Source organism: Eubalaena glacialis, chromosome 10 (assembly GCF_028564815.1).
Source record: "Eubalaena glacialis isolate mEubGla1 chromosome 10, mEubGla1.1.hap2.+ XY, whole genome shotgun sequence".
In the NCBI taxonomy this organism is placed as follows: domain Eukaryota; kingdom Metazoa; phylum Chordata; class Mammalia; order Artiodactyla; family Balaenidae; genus Eubalaena; species Eubalaena glacialis.
Genome location: NC_083725.1, coordinates 17450428 through 17466523, shown reverse-complemented (window position 1 = coordinate 17466523; position 16096 = coordinate 17450428). Strand labels below are relative to the sequence as shown.

Sequence of the window (16096 nt, the reverse complement as noted above, 5' to 3'; positions counted from 1 at the left end):
TCTGTAATATACAGTACATGCAGGCCACATCCTACTGCCTTCCTAACTAAGCACAAAGGAAAAAACAAAACAAAACAAAAACAAAACAAAATAAAACCCTGTCCCATTTAGTTATTCGCACATGACACAGACTTGCTTTTTCCTACAAATTAGTGAGAAGTAAGGCCGATTGGGAAAGGTGGATGGAATCACTTGGAACAGAAATAACCAGAGCAGAACTATCTTTCCCCCCTCCCTACTTCCCCTTCTGTGGCAACTCAAATTTGTCCACTTATATAAAAGGAACAGACCTCACCTGTCAGGTCTGTTTAGGGCACTGAAAAAGGAGGAGGCCTTTCCGCCCCAAACCTTTCTGGACAGCGTGGGGTATCTATACTGAGCCGTCTACAGATACAGAATTAAAGACAGATTCAATCTCATTGTGACACACCTCACTTGCAGATAACCCTGTACAGTAATGTAGTTCCACAGCAAACAGAACAGTTTCTGAATCACAGTCTAAGTTTTCTAGTCTTCACTGCTCTAAGTATTTGAAACATGGGCAGCAGCAAAGAGTTCTCATTGTTTGTTCACCCAAATCTTTACGACAACAGAGAAGAAATGCATTATGGATACACTAAATTCTGAACTATGAAATCTAAACTGTGCTGGTTCTCCTTTTATGAAACTGAATTTTGAACAGAAAGCAGTTACTTCAAAAAATAAACAAAGGAAAGGAAAAACAATAAGAAAATAAGGGGGGGGGGTAAGATTCTAAGGAATCCCAGCAGGCAAATTCCAAAATGGGAGATTTTGGAAAAAAAAAAATCCAAAGTTTTTTGGGAAAAATAAATGCGCACAAAGGAGGGAGGAAAAAAAAAAAAAAGGAACACAACAAACAAACGAAAAACAAGGCACAGAATTTTCTGCAATCTATCCAAACTAAATCCAAGTGTCCAAGTTTGACTTGGTAGGAAGAAATAAAAATTGAAAAACCAAACAAACAAAAAAAGAGGTGTCAAACAGCAGAGTGTACTTTTCAAAGAACATTTCTTTCTTTTTTTTTTTTGTTTACACAGCAAATCCCAAGCCTTCCCAGTCTCACACCTTTCCACCCATTCGTAAAAAAACACACGAATTTCTCGCAAGTTCCAATATCACTGTCTCTTTATCATCTAAATAGGGCCAGTTGGACACCTCATTGAAACAAAAAGGCTGATCTAGATGAAGTACTCTTTCTTTTCTTCGGAGTTGTTCTGTCCTCCTTCTGCATTGATTATAGCTGTGTCTGCGTCTGCTGCGTCATCGGCTCCTTTGGCTTCATGAGTGAAGTATGTACCTGAAAGATGAAGGGGTAAAGCACCGTGACTGTCTGATGGCCTCTGTGTAAAGTGGTACAGAGATGGCAACTTGCTTTATGGCCATCATCAGCCGAAGTGGTGTGCAGGCAGCAGAGGGGAAAAAACAATTGGAAGAAGAGAGCGAGGTGGGTGAGACAAATGGGGATCCGGGGGTTCCAAAGGCACCACTCCAACTGAACCGCTGCGATATAATTCAGCAAATGAGACATTAGAGCCGTGATTATGACCAGAGGATGTCAGCAGAAGAAGACGTGAGTGGGAGCTAAAAATGCAGAAAGCTGGAGAGCTGCTGACAGTAAACGCCCAGGACCAATGGCCAGATATGTGCACGTACATGGTTAAAGACCAAAGCAAGGAAGAGCAATTAGCCAATAAATGAATTAGGGCCCTGCTGATGTTCTATTGTCATCTCAAATCATTTATCTGAACCCTCATCTCCTGTCTTCAGGAAGCACTGTTGCCTGTCCGTAAGTGAGCATGTGCTTGAATTTGTACATGTAGGTTTGGTTTTCTTCTGCCTTCCATCACAGAGTGGGGTTCCAGATCGAGAAATAATTTGATATTGTAACAGCTGGAATCAAGGCGTGGGATCTGCCTTAAGGAACAAGTGATTCTCGCTCCTGATGTCACTCTAGCCCGGACCCAGATTCATGGATTTGCTAATTGGCATAGTCACTTTATAATGACAATAGACAGAACGTTACAGAGTTGGTGACACTCTTTATCAGCAAGTCCCAATGGTTTACACGGAGAAAGACAAGGGTTGCACCTCAGTATGAAATACAGGTAGAGCTTCCACTGCCCATCATAATCAAATCACCCTCCTCCCATTAGGTACTGTATTCTCCAGGATTCTTAAGTAAGAAAGGCTGATCTATTTGTTGTATTTTCAAGTTTTCAAAGTGACAAGTCTGAGAAGGCAGGCGGTCAGATGGTCCCCCCATGTCCCTTTCCGCTATAGAGTATGCCCTCTTCCCTGGGTCCCCTCAGCTGCTGTGCAGACTTTGGCCCTGCTCTCTGGCCGAACAGACTGCCTCCTGGGCGTGGGCAGAGGGTATACAGAGTGCTGGGCATGGGCAGCACTCATTGAAGGACCCCCAGTACTGAGGGCCCCAAACCGTTTTACACTCGAGATGGGCACTTCGGATTCTAAAGGTGATTGTCAAACACCTTGGACCTCTGTTGCTGTGCTCAGGGGACCCTCCCCAAACCCCAGTTCTACAATCAACCAGACTGCCAGTGCCTGGAGTTTATACTATAGGAAAGGCTCGGGAGCCCACAGCACAGCGCTTGAGAAAAATACCCGAGAAAGACAAGGGCCGACAAACAAAAGGAAGGATAAATTATGGAGAGGGGAGAAGAGGCTCCGAGCAGCATGGGGCAGAGAGGAGGAGCCCTCCCAAAGATGATTGCCCATCCAGACGGCACAGTTGATAAGTGTGATGATTAATGGCAATTTAAATCAATTGCACTCATAATTTTAAAAATACATATTTATGTGGCTTTTAAGGCACATCAAACCAAGGAAGTATTCTAGCCGCTGTGACCAGCTGACCCAGAGTTGGGGGTCGGGGAGCAGGGCTAGTCTACCTGCATCCCGCAAAGCAGAAGGTTATGCAGCTGCTTTTTCCCTGTTTATCATTTTGGGGTTTACGCCACACCTCACACACCAGCCCCTTATAATTTTTACTCTATCCCCAATAATGAACTGTAGAATAACACACCTATAAAGCTTTTCATTTAGAGAAAAATCCAAATCAAGGAGTGCTACTCATCAGCTCTCAGAGTCCTAATCAGCCGCTGCTAAGATTTCTATTTTTTTCTCTCCCAGTTTCAGGAATCAAAGAGGCTGTGTGGCCACAGAAACCAAACTGCCTATCAAGGACAACCTTGCCAAGTCCCCCAAAGGCAGGCGCCGTGGTGATACGAGGCCTCCTGGCTGCCCAAGCGCCTGGCTTACCTTTATGTCTGGCAAAATAGCGCCCCAGGATGATGAGCAAACACAGCATGGCAAACACCACCACGGCCACGACACCGCCAATCACGGCGTGATCCACTGCCCTGATCGCGCCTTCTTCACCCGCTCGAGAATCTGTTGAAATCAGAAGAGGAATAGGGATGTAGAGGGTATTACGAGACACCAGAAGCCCTGGCGACACTGCCTCCAGGGTCAGAGGTCACCTTCTTTCTTAATGGAAGAGTCAGAGAGAACAGTCAAGATGGATCAAGTTCCACCGAGGGGACCTGTTCAGTGCTGCATTGATCTGTTCTCCCCTCAAGGCATTTCATTCTAAGCGGCATTGGATGCTAACGCATGTAAACAAGCTTAGGGAGCAGGGAGAGAAGAAATAGAGTCTGTCCAGTCCTGAGCTGGTCTTGGCATTCCCTCTCTCTGTATCCAGCTGCAGATCCTATTCAGGAGGCCGACCTAACTATTTAAGGGCGCTCAGAATGGCACCTTCAGGCCGTAACGGGAGCTGTGGAGGGGTGGCTGGAGCATCTTTCTAGAGATGCCCAGGGACTTATTCCCTGCCAGGCATTTGCATGGGAAAAGTAAGGAGCTCAAAAGCCCCAGCTGCCTAGAGATAAAACAAGGATCAGGGGACTAGAGACAAGGGACGTACCTGCTACATTTGGGATGTATGAGGGAGTAAGCCTCAGTCTAAAAACCTAAAAACCTATTTCAAAAAAGACAGCAAGGAATAATTGTCCATTGCCACAGATGGTTTTTCTTTTATTTATTTAACACTTCACGATGCAATTAATTTTCCTTTATAAGCATCACTCCCTCGGGATGTCTTCTTTCGACTGAGGAACGACATGTTTGGCTGGGGAACAAATCCAAAGTGAACCCCGAATGAGCTATGGCCATGCAGAATGGATGTATGGCAGTGTAAACAATTTTAATTTAGGAATGTGTCTACATCACCCCTTGCTGAAATCCTAATGGCACCCGAGATTTATAATGTAGTAAAAAACAATTATTCTCCCGTTGATTAATACATTAACATTTTGGAGTGGAAGCCAAACCATTGTCTTTTTTTTTTTTATTGAGTCAAGTACGACACCTCCATTAAAATGATTTACTAGCTGCACCTTACAATTTAAGCACAGCAGCAACAGAAACGGTAAAAAACTTTTAACTTTACATGATTTGTGAAGTCATATGTGAAGGATTTACCATTTAAATCTTTCAGTACAAGAAGCACATGGCCTATAAATCTGTCCCCGTAGCAGTTGCTGGACGCCTAAGAGAAATGCATTTCACCAGGAAGACGGAGAGTGCAAATTCGAGTCAATTTTTAAGAAAGATTTATCTCTGTCTCTCTCCAAAGAACAGAGCAAATCTCTGAAGCCTCCACCTCTAATAATATTTGAAGTTTATCGATCAAGGGTAGAGATCCGTGACAGCTAAAGGTAATGGTGCTCTTCTGAGCCGAAACCTGATACAACGCTCTCAGCAGGAGGGCATGATTTACACTTTCTATCGATATTTCCAATTCTGCTCTGAGATTAAGTACTGAAGGATGTGGGGAAATAACTCGTGACTGAGGGTTCCATGAAAAGTGCTTTAATTAAGAGTTTAAATTAAAAAATGAAGTATTTAAAGTATTTCATTAAGTTACCTTTGAAAGGACGACCAAAAAAAAAATCCCAAATCCAAACCCAAACAGAAGTGCCACATCTGAGGCAGCAGCGGGTCGCCCAGGACAACAGGGTGAAGGGAGTTTAATTGGAGAATGGAGATGGGTTGGAGGCGGAGTGCACTGTAGCCAATTAGCCCACTCCGTGATGTGTGGGCCCCTCCAGCCACATGTCTAATAAGCTCGACTTGAAATGTGGCTGAGTGGAATCTCCCTCCGCAGCCCAACGTGCTGCCTACTGCAGAGGCAACAGCCTCTGTGTCTTGCAAGTCATTTCAACGAGGCAGAACTCAGCTATGGAAACTTTTTTTTTTTTTTTTCTTTTAAGACAACAGAGCTTGTTGAAGGGGAGCGTGCCCTGGAGGGTGCCCCTGGACACGGGGTATCTGCTGGAGGATGGTGCTTTACACGCTGGAGACTCTCACCCCAACTGCACACGTTCAAAATTGCTCACGGGGAGACCAAAAGTCATGGAAAAGCCAGAAAGTTGTGCTTTCCTTAGGGAGCTGTCAAAATAGGGGATCTTGTGGGAATGAGAATTAACTCATCCCCAACGGCCATGAGCTTCAGATCTATTGAGAGATAAGGCTCTTTCAACTAACTCCCTGTGTCTTAGAATTGGGTGAGAAAAGCAAAGTGATGCCAGCTACCGAGCAGCGGGGAAAGTTAGGTACAAGAGGCGAGAGGTGAAGAGAGGTCCCGTCCCAGGAAGACAGAGGGGAGGGAAGCTGCCCCAGCACAGGCTTAACCCACCGGGGGAAGCACTCCCCTGTTCTCTGTTACAGGACTGACTTCTCCATGCCTAGGCACAGGAACATTCTAGAAGCCTAGGAAAAGAGAGCCAGAGAGAGAAGAGGGGGGAGGGAGGGAGAGAGGGAGGAGAGATGAGGAAGGAGGGGGAAGCTCTGTGATAAAGAAGCAGCAACCAACCAACCAACCTCACAGGGTACGTATCTGTGGGATTAGTTTTTCCAGCCAAAACCATTCTTTTGACCTTTGCTCCCCATGAGCTCAGAGCTGAAGAGGCTCAGTGCGGCTCTTTTCTCCCTGCCCTGTGCCCACATTAAATACCTGGGTTCTAGTTATCTTCCCTACCCTCAAGGACATACATATTTTACAGATACTTATTTATAGGGGTAATCTCTCCAGCTATCTTCTGATACTCACTTTGATCAGAAAGTTTACTACCACCAGTTAATCCCCGAGACATCTTTCCTGCCTTCAATTACTGCAGACGGACCCAGAAGGTAAGTGATGCTGAATTCACAGGGCACAGTGCGGGTTGCAGCTCTGCCCCGCCTCTTCCCACCCCTGGCCCGCCCCGGGGTTTACTGCAGTGGGCACTGATGCAGTCCTGGCCATCCTCCATTGCCCGGCATGGCCTGGCGTCCGCTATGAAGAGTGGCGCTGTTTCCAGACTCGTCTCACTCCTTTTTGTGTGTCCACGTGTGGGTTGGGTGGGGAGTTTTTACAGTGCCATTGATTGGTCCAAGGTGGTGAGGGGCACAGTTGAAGGCTGGTTACCTACCCCTAGATGCTGTGAACTGGTGCCTCACTCACTGCACGAAGCAGTAACACAAGACTCTGCACAGAGAGGCACCGGGCTAAAGGAGTAGGATGCAAACTGGAACCCAGGGTAGTATCAGCCACCAACAGGAGCGCGGCTCTGACAAAGTCCATCGGCTGTGTGGCCTTTCCTGTTCTGCTCACAGGGCAAAAGCTCTGGCCAGTTCCGTGAGCGATTACCTCGAATTGAAAACCCTGGGAAAGTCTATGACTTTCACCATCACCCACAGATCCTGCTCCTCTTGGGGTGCAGACCCTTTCCCTCAGGTCCCATGAACTTGCCGGGGGACATCCTCTCCAGATTTCGGGCTGCTTTTCTGAATCAGGTAGAGAAGGAAACCTACAGATTCTACAGCTGTCCTCAGCTTCTACACTGAAAAATAAACACTAGCAACATGCCCGATCCTCAGGCAAGTGGACAGCTCTTTGGTTTAGAGGGAGTGTTTTCCTGTCTCAAAGAGACACGACTGCCCCTCCCAGTAACGGGTGTAACCGTGTTCATCCTGCTGGGACTTAGCTTTTCCCCATCATCGCAAAGAGGAAAGCCACGTTTTGACCTGGTGTACATTTATGGCACAAAGGTTATTCCAGCCTTGAAGAACCAAGCAAGTTTGGGTGACACATTCCCACTGGAGTGTGGAATGCCATCCCGGATCACTTCACACGGGACTTCAAGTAACGGAGGCGTTGTCCTTCCATGAGCCTGATTTTCAGGGGCACTCTGTAGATGCTGGGAAGTGTCAACTCAGAGTTGGGGCACAATCCTTCCTGCCTGTAGTGTCCCGTGCTGCAGCCCCGTCTACGGCTCTAAGTGTAGCACGAGACTCTTGAAGGACAGCTCAGTCATGAACTGTTTAGCATTCGTGAGCTAGCTCTTCTTTGGGCAAAAAGCTGGAACAACTTGGCTCCAGGTGAGGGTTTACCCTCATTCTGCTGCTTGCAGAATGCTATGTTGGCTACCACTGCTTGGGTCACAGCTTCACCCACATGGGGTTCCCACTAGCATCTTAGAAACCGCCAGGACAAAAAAATTCAAAGACTCTCCCAAGAGTGATGTCCCAATCTGCTCAGTTTTCTTTACTTTGGGCCAGGTGAGCTGGCTTGATCCTTTCCTCGTGGGCAACATGCAAGGGGGAGTTCTAAAGACGCTCGTTCCTTAGGGCCTGACAAGAAAAGTGACTGCTAGTGGAACTTCAGCCTCCTTCCCCTCCCTGCAGGGGCTTCCTTTTCTCTACTTGTTCCTACTCCTCAAATGACTGAGTGCAGGGGCTCGGGCAGTCACGCTGCCTAACAGATCCCGGTTGCTATGGCTACTTTACCACCTGGCACGGGATGCCTGACATAAACTGCCATGTGAATGCCTTAATCGTGGATCTGTGAAAAGCCTGGGAGGCTCTGTTGCCCGAGGCAGAGATCCGTGGATAGCCAGGGAATGGCCAGGATGTCCTAGACAAGCTCCTGGCAGACAGCGACGTTGGCAGAGGGGCTGCTGAGCAGACAGCCCGCTGCAGCTGCAGCCAGCCTACCTTCAGCCCAGGCCACAGAGACGGCGGACACTAAGATTGCCACCTCGGACGAGCGGAAGTGTGATACAGTAATACGGTTCAAGCACACGGCAGAGGGCGGGAGGACCACCCTGCCTTGGCTTTCCTTCACCTTTCAACCCACCCTTGGCCTGGGCTAGAAAGCACGCTTAAAAACTTGGGGAGAGCTAGACACTCCCCTTAAATGCACATACTATTTTTAAGTAAAGGTTATAAACTACCTGAGGTCTCATCTTTAAAATTAATCCCTAAAACATAAGGGAGGTTCTAAGGAGATGGGTCTTCCTACCTCTATTTATTGGACAATTCATATGTTCAACCTTCCGTAATTTCTCTATCGATGAATAGCTGGGAAAAAAGTGAAACTGTTGACTTTTCACAGCAGTTCTGTCACTTGCTTTAGTTCTAGTCTGTTTCCTGGGCTGAGGTCTGGCTAGACAAGTCAGTTTAATTAGAAACTTCGAGAAGCGGTGCTGACGGTGGAATCGCTGCCCCCTGCTTCCTAGGGCTGTAGGGATTAGTCTATCGCATAGGAAGCTTAATGACTATGATGTCATTTGTTACTTCTTACTAGAAAGAAAGAAAAAGCCTGACAGTGGATTTTCCACATCTGAGACAAACCCAAAATCTGACCTCAAAGACTAAACAAAACCAAGCCCCAAACCTGGCACCACCTGAAAACCGCAGCTTTTCATTCTCATCACCTATCGCAGCTCCCGCCATGGCAACAAAAATAAGTGTGCATTTTAAAAAGCACAACTTTATTACTGAAGGGGAACAAACTGAATGGCATGCGCTGACAAAATGCCACATTATTTGCTAATCCTAATATGTTATTCTTCTTTAAGATTTGCTTTTCTCAGCAGCAATTCAATTATAGATGCTACAAATCCTTCTGACATTTAATTCCCTCTTGTCAGAGAGTAGTAAATGTATACAGTACATGCACAGCTTTCCCATTAAGATGTTAATATATATTGGAGCACACTAGCCTCCGTGCAGCATAACATTTCTTTTCTGTCTTCTGAGAAAGTGGAAGGGAAGGAATAAATGTAAGGCAAGAAAAATCATGAAGGTTCTCATACAGCATCCCAGCCATCTAGGACTACCCCTCGGCTGCATCTCATTCTAGCAACGTAACTGCAGCTACGCTATCGTTTCAAAGGAACTATGTTAAGCTACTTAAAGGAAAACTGCAGTCATCATCATCATCATCATCCTGCCACCCAGAGCTCCGCAGGCATTCACAGAAATCAGAAGTACCGCACACGGGCTCTGGCTGTACGTTGATCAGGACCTGGGGCTCTTAGGCGGTTACTGCCTATGTTATCCTCCAGAAACAGGCCCAAACAGGAGATGCAGGAAGAGTTAGAACCTCACCTCCTGTATGGCCCGCTGGAAAGTGCGCTGGATTTGCCCACAGATCTGGCCTAGAAGCTGGGCTTCACTGCTTTTCTGTGAGACTTCAGGCAGGTCAATCAGCTACTCTGAGCCATAGAGCGCCATCATACAATTCACAAGGGTGTTTTGAGAGGCCAGTGTGTCGCTGAATATGAAGCGGCCTCTCTGGGCCAGGGCTTGGCATATCATAGGCACTCAGTAAGTGTTTGCCAAATTGAAATCTGCTGTAACAAAGCCTACAGAGGGCTTTATTCCAGTTCTAATCACTGATTCCAGGCAAATACTTATTAGCTCTTTGGGGTAAGGGTCGTACTGCACACTCAGCATGGTTCTCAGAGGGTAAGATGCCCCACAGACACTAGCTGAGTTGAAGTCACCAAACCCCTTCTCTTCATTTATGTAGAACGGTACACAGTGTGACTGGTGGTGCTGGGTGGTGGTCAAGGCTGCGGGCCTGGCGGCTGAAGGCCACCCAGTGCAAGTTGTCACTCAGGTGTACCATTTAAGTATCAGGATATTAAGTTCTTGTTGTCAGCTAAACATGAGAACAAGATTTTTCTTTTTTTTATGTTGATTTTTCTCCCTTCTCAAGTAACTTGATTTTGTTAATGTCACCAACAGTGGAAATGACTTGATGCAACAGGATGCAAATCCTCCCAAAGACATTAAGCATCACCAAAGAGACCACAAGGCACGCTCCTGAGTCCTCTCTATTCATCTAACAATAAGGACTTAGAAGTGTGATTGCCTTTTCCATTTTAAGCAACAGGAAGGCACTGAGGATGAGACTGGAGTTTTCCTTAAAGGAGTATACATCTGATAAAGAGAACAGGGTTGTAAAAGTATTTCTGAACATACATTTCCCACTAGAATCTCTCTCTGGAGAAAGATGCTTCAGTGGACCTCAGGCATTTGGGGGTGTGAGGATGGATTAATGAATATGGTGAAGTCACCCCAAAGCAGTGTCCAACCTGTAGAACTGGAATTCATATTTTGTGTTGTAGCCTGCCAACTCTTTAATTTGGAGGAAAAATTTCCTATTTGATGGTCTCCTTCCTCCCCATGGGGGAAACAGTAGCATGTTGGATTATGGGAAGATCAGCAATACCATGAAATTCAAACTTACATCGTGGTGGTAAAGTCATGGCCAAGCTGGCACGGACCCAATATGATTTGTCAGTCTACTGCCTTGTACTAAAAGGAATTTTAAAATAAGGGGATCTACCTGTTTTAACCTTCTGCAACTCAACACTTTCCCATGGCATTTAGGACCATCTCAGTGGGAAATCCATCCCATAAATTAGGAGATCAATGGGACAATGGCACTGCAAACATCTGAGCAGAGTTTAAGGTCCCCTTTGAATGGGAAAGAGCGTGATTCAACGCTGGAAGAGATCTTTCCCGGTCGTCAGCATGTGGCTCTATACCTGATGGGCTCTGGAGAGCCCAACTTTCCCTGCTTCATTCCTTGGATGCACAGTCTGAATCGAACAGGGTCCAAGAGGGAAAGAATTCCCAAGAAGATACCAGAGCAAAGGAAGTGTGGATTTCACAGGGGAAGGATAACCACTTTAAACCTAAGTCTCTGTTCCCTGAAGAGCCAGGAAGACCCGTATGTTTACATTCTGATTTTGTCTCTTGAGTAAATTATTTAACCTCTGGAGCCCCAGTTCCCTCATTTGTGAACAACCCCTTCCTTAACAATCTCCCAGGATTTTCATGACAATCCTCCCATGGCTGGCTCATGCTCTCATGCTCATCTCTTGGTCTTCCTGTCCCAATGGCCTCCCCTGGTGAGCATTTCTAAGCTATCCTCCACCTCTTCCCAGCCCCAGTCACTCACTTTCACTTTACCCAGGTTTATTTTTTTCCCACAGCATTAGTCTGACATTATCTTGTGTTTTGAGCTTGTCTCCCTGACTAGAATGTAACTGTATGAGGGCAGGATCCTGGCACGTGAAATCCGGGGCAGCTCCAGCCTCTGGTTGGTCTTGTTCACTGCTGCATCCCTGGTGCCCAGGCCACAGCCTAGCACATAGGAGGAGCTCAAACAATTGTTGAATGAATGCGGATCAAATGAGATCATATGTGTGCAAAAGCTTCCTGAACGCTCAAGTACTATACAAATACAAGCTAAATAAGACCTCACCTGCGATTTAGGGGCCAGATCTTGAATTTGTCTACATAGTCCAGCTGGTTTTTGATGTTTTTCTTTATCATCATCATTATCATTACTAGCCTAACAAAAAAATGCGATCGCCTGTTTGCCAAGTCTGGGCCATACTTTATGTGGGAGCCAGTAAGGAAAGAGTCCCCCCCAGATGCTATGTCTATTGACAGTTTCTTACACACATTTCAAGCAAGTTCAGCCAGACTTTGCGGACACTCACGACAGCCAGATGGTCTTACATCTCACCCCAGAACTGATAATCTGGATCTGAAGGCCTTTAAGTGCTTCCATTAACTAAATCTAGACCATATTTTGAGCCCATGTTTCCTCTGTAATCCATTGAAGGGACTATAGCTGGCTCACCTAGATTCTTCCTTAACACCTGGCATGGATTATCAACGCCACTTAGAATCTGCCTTCCATCCGTACTTTTCTATGCACTGTGAGGGAGATGTTGATTTTTCCGGATCACTTTCTTGTATGTAGGGCCAGAGTTGAAAACGTGTCTCTCTCTGGGAAGCATGAGAGCTCCGAAATTTCTTGTTGGTGCCTTTGCTTCAAAAGCAGAAGCCTGATGGATTGCTCTGATTGTGCCGGAGGGCCATTCCCTGGCACGCGGCATATTTACCACCACACTCCACTAAACAGTCCCCGAAGGACCTTCCTCCCATTGCTGAAGGGAGGGAGGCAGTTGGAGGCATTTTTTTAAAAGTTTTAAACTAAAATAGAAGGATAAATAGGCTGGAAGCTATTCTATTCCACATGGGTGGCCATAACCACCAGCTGTCACCGGGAAATAGCAGATGTAATTGATAAAGCAACGCAAAACTCTTGTGGATCCGTCATCAATAAAGTTAACACCCAAAAAGTCAATGAAAGGGTTCAAAGTAGAACTGGAGAAGCTCCCCAGGTCCTCCAATAGTTAAATCACTGAACTACACACAAGCGTAATTTTTTAATGCAGATTGAAGAGGAGGATCAGCTGGGCAGCTTGCTTTGCTGGGTGAGGCTGGGGCACCATATGGTGCTTAGCTGAGGCGGCAGTGGTGTATGTGGGAGGAAGGGGGACAAGGGGCCAGCCGAAGACAGACCATCATTATTGTGAAGGAAACGCAGGATATAACATTTATCCACAGTAAGGAAAGAATGCAATTTCTACCCAGATGCAGCAGGGAATGGATGGTAATATTATTCATTACCACAGTTTAGCATTAAATGTACCACACCTCCTCTAATTTATTGATGGACTGTTTAAGATGGGTGTTAACCTGTTTGTCTTGTATTATAATTGAATTCAGTCTCTAGGCTACAGAAATTTAAGAAGTTCATCCTTTCTCAATCAATATGCTCTCCTTCAGTGACCCATTTCAAGACAGCTTCATAAAAAATAATGTATTTTGTTTTAATAAATTTAAACACTATGACAGCTGCTCAATTTTTATCGGGTGTTTTTTTTTTCCCTTCAGATGTCTCTTTGCTGCCGAGTGAAGCCATGCTCACAATCAATAGTAATTGATTAATCAGCATCCCCTTTGAACAAAGGTGCTAATCAGTTTTTGATTAGTTCATCAAACCAGATGCAAAGGCAGCCCAGCCCCAGCCTGATAGATCATCAGGGTTCTACTTGACTTATGGCTCCCTCGCAATACACAACTGCAGCGTTCCTGGATGGGGGAGGGGAGGGGAGGGGGACAACGTAATTATTAATTTAACCAAATTATTATGAACACAAACAGTTGTTGGTTTATCACTCCCGACTCAGGGGTGATTGATAGAGCTGCAGCAAGGCTGCCTCTGACTTGGTGCAGAGCCGAGAGACCTGGAGTATTCCTTAATTGATGATGCTCGGGGAAGGGATAAGGGCTGATTTAGTCCCATTTTCCTAAAGAGGAGAAAAATGACTTCTGCGTATCTGAGTGATCCTTGTCTGGCTGATATGCTGAGAGGGATCAGGGCCAAGGAGAACTTGGTCCCTTCTTAGGATCCTTGAGAAGATATAATTGCCACTGTGTCAGAGGGCTGTTTTATTTAGGGTCAGGATCAGAACTGAGGAGTCAGTCTTCTTACACTCAGCATGATATTCTAAGCAGGGAGAAGGACTCACTTGCTCCTATTTCCAAAGACTATCAGGCTAACGTTTTTGCAACTTCTCTAAATATACCACAAACAAGAGGCAAAAATAAAACACTCCTTTGATGGCCGGCTATGTTTCTAATCGTCTATTTATTTATCTATCTAAACTCCTTGGGATTTGGGATTCATTTATTCGTCCCAACAAGTATCAATTGCGTGCTTATGATACGACAGGTGTACAGCAGTGAACAAAACCAATATGGCCTCCTGGAGCTTCCACTCTGCGGGAAAATCCATCAGCCAAGTTCAAACTGGGACATGCTACATAGCAGAAAAATAAAGGCGTCCCTGAGGTTTGACAGAAGCACAGAGGAGGCAATAAATCTATTGCTCGTGAAAGATAGTGGTACCATCTTATTCTCTCACTGGGTAAGTAAGACCTGTAGTTAAAGCTGCACCTCAGCAACCAGCTATTCAAGGGAGCTGCAGTGAAATCTCTTCAAGAAGGGCAACATGGAACCCTTGTTTCCGAAAGGCTGGAGTCAGCACCTACAGTCCTCTGCCTTGGTTTCTCCTGATGAGGAAGGGCCCTTCCTTATTGACTTATTAAGAAGCAACTGATCAAAATGTTTCAAAAGCTGCAGCTGGTTGGCAGTGAAGTCCCACAACATCATGGGAGCTCATATAATTGTTTAGCTCTGACCATTTTAAATCTCCTTCCCCTCCTTTTTAGGATATGCTTCTTATTTTAGATTAGTAACACCTAAATCCTGGAATCAAGCATGAAACCTACTTTTGCAAGAGCTCAGTGCGCTGTGAAAAAGGTCTGAGGTGGATAATTAGTTTGCATCATGGTGTGTGACAAAACAATTGCCCCACCCCTTCCTTCCTTCCCCTCCCCTCCCCCTCCTTCTAAGATTAACTATGACCTGGCTTTTCTAGTCTCTTCCACAGAAGGAGATGGTCAATATGAGGGTTTGTTTTTTTTTAAATAAAGATCTTGTCTCATAATCCAACATCCTTAAACAGCTTTGAAATAAATGCAACAAATTTCTCATGAACCATTATATACCTAGAACATAAGAATTATTTTAAGCCACTGAACAGAGTGGCTTTGGTGTAATCCCAAAGACGATTCGACCTGGAGGTCATTATTGACCTGGAGGTCATTACAGCAGGTCAGCCCCCAATCTGAAATATACAGGCAATATACAATCTGAAAATACACAGGGAAGAGAGGTGGGGGGGAGGAAGAAAGTGTTCATAAAAATCTGTTTTTTTTTCTTTAGTCTTAAAATCCACAATTGCGAATTGACTGCTCAGCGATCCAAATGGCCGTGTTGTGGAAGTGGATGGAGGGCCCACAGGTTGGACACTGCAGAGCCTTTTACCTAATGACTAGCCCTTACCTGAGAGGTCCTCACTGGCCAGCTCTTCTGCGGAATTGGGCAACTGAGTAACGCCTTACAAGTAAAAACAAATCGTTTTTCTTTTCATTCCTCAAGGGACATAAACAAAACACTTAAGAACTGAGGATGAATTTCTTAAAAAAAAACATGAGCCAAATCTCTTGCCATCTCTCTCTCTCTTTTATGGATAGCTTGAATGTATTAATCCATAAGTACGTTTCTCCAATCATTTCATTTTGTTATAGATACACAATTGAGGCAGAAAGATTCCTCAGTCTCCACTTTCAAAGCACATGAAACGTGAAGGTGAATGTTTCAAATCACTCGTTCATAACAGCATGCAGAAAGAAAACAATAAAGCCTGATTGTTAGCTATTGATGTTCTGATAGATCTCTTAAATACAAATATATTTAGAGGTTACATACTGATGTATGTAAGTTTTAGTTCACATTTTACTGTAAATTGAAATCCTTGGGCAAGAATGACAAACACAGTTCATTATCAATTGATGATGATCTTGGATCATCTATTTCAAAATGGTATGGCATCTGCTAACTGCAGTTTGCCTTCATCAGAAAATCTGATTTGCAAAATGATTTTTTTTTTCAAAAAGAGAATTTCAAAAATCAGCGGTATTCCTGAAAAAATGAAACCCTCAAAGCTGAAAAAGCAGTTAGGTCAGGAGATAATCATGTGGAGCTTGAAATGCCTGTATCCGAGTTAGCACCAATGTTGCCCAGCTGGGATGGCTCTCAGCTAGCTCTGCCTGGAAGGAAAAGAGGTGAAGGGGAAAGCAGATAAACCATGGGGGGCTCAGTTAGGAGACGGCTTCCCTTTCCTCCTCCTGTATTTGCAGCCTGCTCCTTTAATGAAGTCAAAAACATCACAAAGTCGTGTCTGGTTTGTGCAGACCTCCAGGTCTTCTCATTTGCACAACAATTGGCTAAT

At 45.2% G+C, this 16096-nt stretch overlaps 1 protein-coding gene across 3 annotated transcripts in view; it reads right to left on the bottom strand.

The window, feature by feature from the left end:
- Positions 1 to 1128: 1128 nt before the first annotated feature.
- CADM1 (cell adhesion molecule 1) overlaps positions 1129 to 16096 on the bottom strand; it is a 330596-nt gene continuing 315628 nt past the window's right edge. For 2 of the 3 annotated variants that reach the window (XM_061203808.1, XM_061203809.1), the window contains 2 exons: positions 3301 to 3432; positions 1129 to 1318 (listed from right to left, as the gene is read on the bottom strand). In XM_061203808.1, the coding sequence (XP_061059791.1) occupies positions 1200 to 1318; positions 3301 to 3432 (251 nt within the window). In that variant the 3' untranslated portion in view covers positions 1129 to 1199. Of the gene's footprint in view, positions 1319 to 3300; positions 3433 to 15147; positions 15202 to 16096 lie in introns of all 3 variants that reach the window. The other variant, XM_061203807.1, reaches the window with a different exon arrangement.